Source organism: Mustelus asterias, unplaced genomic scaffold, assembly GCF_964213995.1.
Source record: "Mustelus asterias unplaced genomic scaffold, sMusAst1.hap1.1 HAP1_SCAFFOLD_1028, whole genome shotgun sequence".
NCBI classification, from domain to species: domain Eukaryota; kingdom Metazoa; phylum Chordata; class Chondrichthyes; order Carcharhiniformes; family Triakidae; genus Mustelus; species Mustelus asterias.
The window spans coordinates 123,997-135,467 of NW_027590973.1; the positions used below are offsets into that span (position 1 = coordinate 123,997).

The 11,471-nt window shown below is 43.2% G+C and overlaps 1 protein-coding gene across 1 annotated transcript in view; it reads right to left on the reverse strand.

Annotated features, from left to right (window-relative positions):
• Positions 1 to 10,010, reverse strand: part of prdm10 (PR domain containing 10) — a gene marked incomplete at its 5' end in the record, with an annotated part of 101,856 nt that extends 91,846 nt beyond the window's left edge. The window contains one exon of the mRNA XM_078205846.1: positions 9,893 to 10,010. Within this exon, the coding sequence (XP_078061972.1) occupies positions 9,893 to 10,010 (118 nt within the window). The remainder of the gene's footprint in view (positions 1 to 9,892) is intronic.
• Positions 10,011 to 11,471: the final 1,461 nt, after the last annotated feature.

The window sequence follows — 11,471 nt, forward strand, 5'->3', positions numbered from 1 at the left end:
ACTTTGGTGTCATCAGCAAATTTGCTAATCCACCCAACTATACCCTCATCCAGATCATTAATAAATATTACAAACAGCAGTGGCCCCAAAACAGATCCCTGAGGTACACCACTTGTAACCGCACTCCATGATGAATATTTACTATCAACCACCACCCTCTGTTTCCTATCCGCTAGCCAATTCCTGATCCAATTTCCTAGATCACCCCCAATCCCATACATCTGCATTTTCTGCAGAAGCCTACCATGGTGAACCTTATCAAACGCCTTACTAAAATCCATATATACCACGTCCACTGCCTTGCCCCCATCCACCTCCTTGGTCACTTTCTCAAAAAACTCAATAAGGTTAGTAAGGCACGACCTACCTGCCACAAAACCATGCTGACTATCACCTATCAATTCATTACTCTCCAAATAACTATAAATCCTATCCCTTATAATTTTTTCCAACATCTTGCCGACAACAGAAGTGAGACTCACCGGTCTATAATTCCCGGGGAAGTCTCTGTTCCCCTTCTTAAACAATGGGACAACATTCGCTAACCTCCAATCTTCTGGTACTATACCAGAGGCCAACGACGACCTGAAGATCAGAGCCAGAGGCTCTGCAATCACTTCTCTTGCCTCCCAGAGAATCCTTGGATAAATCCCATCCGGACCAGGGGATTTATCTATTTTCAGACCCTCCAGAATATCCTGCACATCCTCCTTATCAACTGTAATACTGTCTATTCTACTCCCCTGCAACCCAGTGTCCTCCTCAGCTATATTCATGTCCCCTTGCGTGAACACCGAAGAGAAATATTGGTTCAATGCTTCACCAATCTCCTCCGGTTCCACACATAACTTCCCTCTGCCATCTATAACTGGCCCTAAACTTGCCCTAACCAACCTTCTGTTCTTGACATACCTATAGAACGCCTTAGGATTCTCTTTAACCCTATCCGCCAAAGTCTTCTCATGTCCCCTTTTAGCCCTTCTAAGCTCGCTCTTCAACTCCCTCTTAGCCAATCTAAAGCTTTCTAGTGCACTACCCGAGTGCTCACGTCTCATCCGAACATAAGCCTCCTTTTTCTTTTTAACCAACAAAGAAACTTTTTTGGTGCACCACGGTTCCCTAGCCCTACCAATTCCTCCTTGCCTGACAGGGACATACCTATCACAGACTCGCAGTAGCTGCTCCTTGAAAAAACTCCACATGTCGGACGTTCCCAGTCCCTGTAATCTCCTAGTCCAACCTATGTTTCCTAATTCTCTCCTAATAGCCTCATAATTACCCTTGCCCCAGCTAAAACCACTGGCCCGAGGTTCATGCCTATCCCTTTCCATCACTAAGGTGAACGTAACCGAATTGTGGTCACTATCACCAAAATGCACACCAACTTCCAAGTCTAGCACCTGGTCTGGCTCATTTCCCAGCACCAGATCCAATATAGCCTCACCTCTAGTTGGCCTGTCTACATACTGAGTCAAAACTGTAGGGATTCTATGGAAAAGCCTCGACTTCTGCAACCGTTCAAAAACTGGTGCCTGTGCCCCTGAAAAATAATGTCAACTTGAAGAGCCTCCACAAAAGCCACAATGGGTGTGATCAGTAGAAACTCTTCATCCTCTTTATTTCAGTCTCGGGACATGGCCAGCTTCCAATGTACACAGTAAGTGGGAGAATACTGAGAACTCTTAAAGGAAATGAGAGACGTTGGAGTGATTGTCCACAGATCCCTGAAGGTAGAACAGCTCGATAAAGTGGCTAAGGCAGCAAATGGAATCCTTTCATTTATTATCCGAGGCACAGACTGCAAGAGCAGGGCTGTAGGCCCACAACTGGCAATCACTATTTTTATGATTTTATTTCTGCTCCACTTTTGATTTTTTAAGTGAACCTTTATTGAACCTTACTTTGTAGACATTGATTTGAACTTGGATGTAATTGTACTTTGATTATTGATCAATTATATCATCAGTAATATCAACTGTAGACTTCAACTTTTACCTCAAGGGTTTTTCTTGCACATCATCTTCACAGTTGCTATTTTGACTGAATATTTCTTTCTAGATGCACCACAAAAAAAGTTACTTTCCATTGTTTACAAAAAGAGGAAGTGTTCCTGCGGTATTGACCCCGATGACCCTTGAACTACAAACCAGGACAATTAGTCATCTTACATCCAGGATGGTCAACTACACAAAAGATGTGTAAACATTTTGAATACTGCAAAGACTGCATTGCCTTGCAGTGCCTGTGGGGAGAATTGATAAGGACTTGTGTGTTGACCAGACTTTTTTTGAGAGTGTCTGAACAAGGCCTCGAAAGGCTGGAATGGAGTCAGAAGTTTGGCTTATGGGGGCACTCCTTCCAGGATTCAAAACTGCAGCCAGAGTGGAATAGTCAACTATTGATGGCTTTGGAGGAAGAGACATCGGAGTGACTAGCCAAACAGTCCACGCCTGTGTAAGGTGACTCAGAGACCTGGTAATGTATGTACCATGGGGAAATTTTAGCAATTTAGGATGCTGTCCTGGAACAGACCAATTTGGGGTAATTGTTTGTGCTTTAAATCTTCTTTTGTTCTGATGTGTATTAAGTGCTCTCTCTTTTTAATAAAGTTCTTTCTTTTTACTTCTCTTTTACATTATCAATTATAATTGCCATTCCATTATTATAATTATCATTATTCAATAACATTGTTGCTTTAAGACATAACTTGGCATTGTCACTTATTCCTGTTTCGTCCAGAGTACTTCTCAAAACCCAAGTAAGGTTCCAAAGGGACTTGCCCTTACAGGGAGGTTATACTATATGAAACATCAGTTAGGCCAGTGTGTGCAATTCTGGTCACCTCATTACAGAAAGGATGCAATTACTTTAGAGCGGGTGCAGAGGAGATTTATGAGGAAGTGTCTTTTGTTCATGAATCACAGAGAGTCGGTACGCAGGTGCAGCACGTAATAAAAAAGGCAAACGGGATGTTGGCATTTATTGCAAAGGGACTGGAGTATAAAAGTCGAGAAGTGTTGTTGCAATTGTATAGGGTGTTGGTGAGACCACATCTGGAGTTTGTGTCCAGTTTTGGTCTCCTTATTTGAGGAAAGATGTGGAATTGGAGGCAGTTCAGAGGAGGTTCACCAGATTGATTCTGGGAATGAAAGGGTTCAGAAGGATGAGAGGGGATCTGATCGAGGTGTATAAAATACTAAAAGGGATTGACAAAGTAAACACAGACCAAATGTTTCCACTTATGGGGCAATCTAGAACAAGAAGTCACAGGTATAGGTTGAGAGGTGGTAGATTTAAAACTGTGAGGAGGAACTACTTCTCGCAGAGGGTGGTGAATTTGTGGAACTCACGATGGAGTCTGAATCATTGAATGGTTTCAATAAGGAGATAGATACATTTCTGATAAAAATGTGTTAAAGGGACATAGGGAACAGGTAGCATAGAAACTAGAAGGAGGAGGAGCCCATTGAGCCTGCCCCACCATTCATTTTGATCATGGCTGATCATCGAATTCAATATCCTGATTCCCCCATTCCCTTCATATCTCTTGATCCCTTTAGCCCCAAGAGCTATATCTAATTTTTTCTTGAAATCAGGCAACTTTTTGGCCTCAACTATATTCTGTGGTCGTGAATTCCACACATTCACCACCCTCTGGGTGAAGAAATTTCTCCTCACCTCAGTCCTAAAAGGTTTACCCCTTATCCTCAAGCTATGATCCCCCCACCATTAGGAACATTCTTTCTGAATCTACCCTATCTAACCCTGTTAGAATTTTATAAGTTTCTATGAGATCTCCTCTTATTCTTCTAAAGTCCGGCACGGTGGCACAGTGGTTAGCACTGCTGCCTCACAGCACCAGCGACTCCGTTCGATTCCCGGCTTGGGTCACTGTCTGTGTGGAGTTTGCACCTTCTCCCCGTGTCTGCGTGGGTTTCCTCCGGTTTCCTCCCACAGTCCAAAGATGTGCAGGTTAGGTGGATTGGCTATGCTAAATTGCCCCTTAGTATTAGGGGGACTAGCTGGGGTAAATGCATGGGGTATGGGGATAGGACCTAGACGGGATCGTGGTCAATGCAGACTCGATGGGCCGAATGACCTCCTCCTGCACTGTAGGGGTTCTATGAATTCCAGTGAATATAATCCTAACCAACTTAGTCTCTCCTCATATGACAGACCTGCCATCCCAGGAATCAGCCTGGTAAACATTCGCTGGACTCCCTCTATAGCAAGGACATCCCCCCCAGATAAGGACACCAAACTGCACACAATACTCCAGGTATGGCCTCACCAATGCCCCAAACAGGTAGGGAGGTGGATTTGAAACCAGTGACAGATCAGCCATGATCTGATTGAATGGCGGAGCAGGCTTGAAGGGCTGAATTGCCTACTTCTGCTCCAAATTCCTATGTTCCTAAGTTGCCAGGACTGGAAAACTGAGGAACGAGTGGACAGTTTGGGGATATTCTTAGTGGCACACAGGGAGCTGAGGGGAGATTTGACTGAGATGTACAAAATTGTGAGGGGCCTGGATAGAGTGGATGGGAAGGGCCTATTTTTCTCAGCAGGGTGGTCAATGACTAGGGGGCAGAAATTTTCAAGTGATCGGTGGAAGGATTGTTGGGGAGACGAGGAAAGATGCTTTCACTCAGAGGGTTACAGGTCTGGAACTCATCTGAAAGATTAGAAGGAAGCAGAACTCGTCAACTCATTGAAAATGTGTCTGGATTTGCACCTCAAGTGCCGTAACCTGCAGGATTGCAGACCAAATGCTGGAAAGTGGCAGTCATTAACTGTTATTATATGAAGAGGGTACTTTGGCTTCTCGATCTGCATTAAGTTCTTATCAACTGCACAAATACAGCAATCTCATGTTATTCAATGCATATGTAGATATAGTTTTTACAAAGCTAACAAGCAAAACACCGCAGTTCGGACAACAACTTCTGCATATGTGCATTTAACTTTGCATCTGTTCTTCATGCTGTTAGCCACCTTAGTAATTTAACAGCAAAATTTGGTTCAATATTTTAAGATATAATATATGAGTAACTTGAGATAGAATGTGCAAGTTTAGCAGGTTTGATAGGAACTGGTAACTGTACACCTACGATTCCCTACAGAATGTTTTATTAATTTACAGGATGTAGGCATCGCTGGCTAGGTCAGCATTTATTGCCAATCACTAATTGTCCTCGAGGTGGTATGGAGCTGCCTTCTTGAACCGTTGCAGTCCATGTGATGAAAATAACCCACATTGCTGTTAGAGAGTGAGTTCTAGGATTTTTGACCCAGCAACAGTGAAGGAATGGTGGTATATTTCCCCATGCAGTGAAGGAATGGTGATATATTAACCTGGTGTTGTGAGACTTCTTACGATATATTTCCGAGTCAGGACGGTGAATGACTTGGAGGGGAATCTCCAGAGGGTGGTGCACTCATATGTCTGCTGCCCTTGTCCTTCTTTACGGTAGCAATCGTAGGTTTGGAAGGTGCTGTCCAAAGAGCCTTGATCAGTTGCTGCAGCGCAACTGGCAGATGATGCACACTGCTGCCACTATCTGCCAGTGGTAAAGTGAGTGAATGTTTGTGGAAGGGGTAGCAATCAAGCAGGCTGTTTTGTGCTGGATGGTGTCAAGCTTCTTGAGTGTTGTTGGAGCTGCACTCATCCTGATAAGTGGAGAGTACTCCATTACAATAAGGCCATAAGAAATATGAACAGGAGTCGGCTATTTGGCCCCTTGAGCCTGCTCCGCTGTTCAATAGGATCATGGCTGATCCAACATTCCTCACGTGCACTTTCCTGCCATTTCCTCATGAACTTTAATTCCTTTACTGATCAAAAATCTATCACAGCTTTAAATATACACAAAGACTCTACCTCCATAGCTCATTAAGGCAAGGAGTTCCAAAGACTCTCAACTTTCCGAGAGAAGAAATTCTTCCTCAACTCATTAAATTGGCTTGCCTTTATTCTAAGACCATGCCCTCTGGTCCTAGACTCTCCCATGAGGGGAAACATCCTCTCAGCATTTCCCCTGTCAAGCCCGTTATAAATCCAATATGTTTCAATGAGATCACCTCTCATTCTTCTAAATTCCAATGAGTAGAGTCCAAACCTGTTTAACCTTTCCTCATAAGACAATCTCTCCATACCAGGGAGCATCCGAGTAAACCTTCTCTGAACTGCCTCCAATATAAATAATATCTTTCTGTAAAGGGACCAATCTGCTCACAGTATTCCAGGTGTGGTCTCACCAGTGCCTTGTACAGTTGCAGCAAGACTTCCCTACTCTTATACTCCAACCCCCTTGAAATAAGAGCCAACATTCCATTAGCTTTCCTGATTACCTGCTGCACCCGTGTGCTAGCTTTCTGTGTTTTGTGCACAAGTCCCCCCCCAAGTCCCTGCAGTTTTTCTCCATTTAAATAATGCTCTGTTCTTATGTTCTCCCTCCCAAAATAAACAACTTCACATTTTCCCACATTATACTCCACTTGCTAACTTTTTGCCCACTTACTCAATCTATCAATATCTTTGTGAACTGTTTGTATCCCTCTCACAACTTGCCTTTCCACCTATTTTGTGTCGTTTGCAAACTTGGCTACAGTACATTCACTTCCTTCCTCCAAGTTATTAATATATATTGTAAACAGTTGTGGTCCTAGCACTGATTCCTGTGGAACCCCATTGGTTACAGGTCACAACCTGAAAAAAAACACTTGTCCCCACTCGCTGTTTCCTGCCCATTAGCCAATTCTCTATCCATGCCAATGTCCTACCTCCAACACCATGGGCTCTTATCTTATGACTGTGATGGAGATGCCGGCGTTGAACTGGGGTGGGCACAGTAAGAAATCTTACAACACTAGGTTAAAGTCCAACAGTTTTATTTGGTATCACGAGCTTTCAGAGCGCTGCTCCTTCATCAGTTGAATGGGAGTTATATCTTATGACATAACCTTTTGTGAGGTACCTTGTCAAATGCCTTCTGGTAGTCCAAATAGAACACATCTACTGCCTCCCCTCTATCCATTCTGGTTAAGACTTCCTCGAAAAACTCTTCTTTTTCATGAAGCCATGCTGACTCTGCTTAATTAGATTATGATTTTCCATTGGTGCTGAATAACTGATTCCAACATTTTTCCAACAATTGATGTGAGGCTAATTGGCCTATGGTTACCTGGTGCCTTGTAGATGGTGAACAAGCTTTGAGGAGTCAGGAGGTGAATTGCTCACTGCAGGATTCCTAGCCATTGGCTTGCTCTGATAGCCACAGTAGTTACGTGGCTAATTCAGTTCAGTTTCTGGTCAATGGTAACCCCCAGGATGTTAATAGTGGGGGATTCAGCGATGGTAATGCCACTGAATGTTATGGGGAGATTCCCTCTTGTTGGAGATGGGTCATTGCCTGGCACTTACGTGGCGCGAATGTTACTCATCAGTTCCAGCCTGGATATTGTCCGGGTCTTGCTGCATTTACTGCTTCAGTATCTATGGAGTCACAATATGGTTTTTCTAACCTCATATTTGGGGCTATGTAGACTAATCGATAGAGATTAATTGCCACGATTAGATTGCAAGACCATTATAGTTGGATCACGCAGCTACCAGGATAATACACGGTGAACTTGGTAGATCTTTTTCATTTACTATCTAGCAATCCTCTACTTAAAATGGGGAATTGGGATGAGGTAACAGCTGCTGATGTTAGATTCACATCACCAGGAATATCCATGAAAACCATAACGTAAGAGAAATTAAAAATTAATACTTAGAAAGGTATGGACTGGTTAGAGATGGTTAATGTAGATTTGTTTTAGTGAAATGCTAACCTAATTAAAGGAACAAGGTATACATCCAGCGGTGTAGTAGATGGAGTTCAAATGGACATTTAGAGAGCGGCTGCTGCATAGAAAATTGGTGAAGAAAATTGGAGCTTATGGTTTCAAGGCAGCAAATTTTCAGAAGGCATTTGATAAAGTGCTACACCAAAGTCTACTGTGGGAAAATAAAAGCTCATGGTGTGGGGGAGATAATATATTGGCATGAATAGAAGATTAACTAACAGGAAACAAGAGAATTGGCATAAATGGGACTTTTTCTGATTGGCAGGATGTGACAAGTGATGTGCCACAGGGGCCTCAACTCTGTAATTTATAGAAATGACTTGAAGGGAGTTTGAATAAAAGGACTGATGGTGAGTTTGCTAAATTTGCTGCTGACACAAGACAGGTAGGAAAGTAAGTTGCAAAGAGGACACCAGAAGGTATGAAAAAATATAGATAGATTAGGCAAATGGGCAAAGATCTGGCAAATGGAGTATAATGTAGGAAAATGTGAGATTGCCCATTTTGGTAGGAAGAATAAAGAAGAAGCATATTATCCAAATGGTGAGAGTTGCAGAGCTCTGAGATGCAGAGGGATCTGGACATCCTAGTGCATTAATAGCAAAAGGTTGGTATGTAGGTTCAGCAGTAATTTGCAAAGCTGAAAGAACTGTATTATTTATTGCAAAGGAATTGAATACAAGAGTAGGGAGTTTATGTTTCGCTTATACAGGACATTGCTAAGATCACATCTGGAGTGATGTGCACAGCATTGGTCTCCTTATTCCAAGGAAAGGTGTAAATGCATAGGAAGCAGTTCAGAGAAGTTTTACTGGACGAACACCAGGAATGTCTTACGAGGAAAGGCTGGACAGGATATGCTTGTATCTGCTAGAGCTTGGAAGAATAAGAGGTGATTGATTGAAACATATAGGATCCTGAGGGATATTGACAGGGTGGATTTGGAAAGGATGTTTCCTCTTGTGGGAGAATCTAAAACTAGGGGCCTGTAATTAAAAATAAGGGGTTACCATTTAAGACAGAGATGAAGAAATAACTTTCCTCTCAAGGCTGTCTTTGGAAATCTCTCCCTCAAAAGGTGGTTGAAACAGAGTCTTTGAATATTTGTAATGCAGGAGTAGAGGTTTTCAGAGGTAGGCAGGAATATGAAGTTAAGGTTCAAGCTCGATCAGACATTATCTTATCGAATATCACCAGCGCCTCTACTTTCTCAGAAGACTAAGGAAATTTGGCATGTCAACTACGGCTCTCACCAACTTTTACAGATGCACCATAGAAAGCATTCTTTCTGGTTGTATCACAGCTTGGTACGGCTCGTGCTCTGCCCAAGACTGCAAGGAACTACAAAAGGTCGTGAATGTAGCCTAATCCATCACACAAACCAGCCTCCCACCCATTGACTCTGTCTACACTTCGCGCTACCTCGACAAAGCAGCCAGCATAATTAAGGACCCCACGCACCTGGACATTCTCTCTTCCACCCTCTTCCTTCGGGAAAAGATACAAAAGTCTGAGGTCACGTACCAACCAACTCAAGAACAGCTTCTTCCCTGCTGCTGTCAGACTTTTGAACGGACTTATCTTGCATTAAGCTGATATTTCTCTACACCCTAGCTATGACTGTAACACTATATTCTGCATTCTCTCGTCTCCTTCTCTATGAATGGTATGTTTTGTCTGTATAGCGTGCAAGAAACAATACTTTTCACTGTATGTTAATACATGTGACAATAATAAATCAAATCAAATATTTCGTATGGTCGCAAATGATAGTTGAGGGTTTGAAATGAGAGCTACCAAAACAAATAGCAAGGCTATATCTGAAATACAGTGAACAGTCTTGGAATACACAAAGGGGAAAAGGGATGTAATATGAAGAGACAAGCACACAAAATCAGGAGGGAGAGACAGATACAAAGAGGAGAAGGATCAGAGGGAGACACACACAAGAGACAAGATTCAAGTGGAGAGAGAGACACATACACAGAGACAGGGATAGCTGGGAGTGGCTGGGTTGATTCTAATGTATTCGTGGCTGTACCTGCTGTAGAAATCCAGCTTCTCATCATGCATGTTGAGATGCTGCTGGAGCTGTTCAGAGCTGGTGAAGCGACGGTTACACTCGTAGCAGGGCCAGTTTTTCTCCTGGTCTCTTAAAACTGAGGAAGAAACAAACAAACCCTGTCAGTGGTTGTCTGCAAACGATTGCATTCACATTTGCTTGAATGTGAACACTTGGTGGTGTGCCACAGGGTCCAGTACTGGGGCCTCAACTTCTTACAATTTTATTTCACTGACTGGGGATGAAGGGATCAAATTTGCTGATGACAGAAAGATAGAGAGAAAATGCGGTGAAGGGGACACAAGGAGGTTACAAAGGGATACAGTTCGGTTGAATGTGTGTGCACAGATTTGGCAAATGGAGTATAGTAAGAAAATGTGAAACTGTCCATTTTGGCAGGAAGGATAAAAAAAAGATTATGATCTAAATGGTGAGAAGTCGGAGGTGCAGTGGGATCTGAGTGCCCTAGTGCATGAATTTCAACTGGTTTTGCAGGTACAGCAAATAATTAGGAAGGCTAATAGAATGTTATTGTTTATTGCAAGGGGAATTAATTTCAGAAGAGGGGAGGTTATGCTTATATGGGACATGATTGAGACGACATGTGGAGTACTGTGTACAGTAATGGTCACCTTATCTAAATAGACTTCTGTATCAGCACTGGCTATTACACCAGACACTTCAACATTGTGCAGATAGGAACGCCTCTTGAAACCTTCAAGCTATCCATGGCTAGCATGGAAACTTCCGGACTTGCACCCTGCTCATTCTTTTCCTGGGTGACCAAACTAAGGGGCACCTGTGCTGGTTTGGATCATCAATTCAGACTGACCAGCATCTTTCCGCATTCTCCATGATGTCGCTTCGTGTCTGAGCCTACCTGCCAGCACTTCCAAGTGTAAAATTCTGCATACTTTGTTTGATTTTATCGGTGTTACGACAGATTGTTCTCTAAAAGAAAGCCCAAGCATCGACCAATATCAACTGCTCATTCTCCCATCTCGAGATGTTTCTCGACATTCAATTTCACTTCTGAGCTGATTGATTTTCTTGCTTTCTTTGCAGCAACAGACTCACTACTGCCACTTTCTGGAACCTTGCTGACTATGTTTAATTGTGATTCCAAGGCATTGCAGCACATGCTTGAAAGAAGGGACTTTAAAATGACTGTTGCCTCACCTGCTGCAGACTTAACAAGGGACAGACTTGGGACTCCAAAATGAATCATAGAAATCACAGAAACTCTACAGTACAGAAAGAGGCCATTCGGCCCATCGAGTCTGCACTGACCACAATCCCACCCATGCCCTACCGCCATATCCCTACATATTTTACCCACTAATCCCTCTAGCCTACGCATCTCAGGACACTAAGGGGCATTTTTAGCATGGCCAATCAACCTAACCCGCACATCTTTGAACTGTGGGAAGAAACCGGAGCACCCGGAGGAAACCCACACAGACACGAGGAGAATGTGCAAACTCCACACAGCCAGTGACCCAAGCCGGGAATCGAACCCAGGTCCCCGGAGCTGTGAAGCAGCAGTGCTAACCACTGT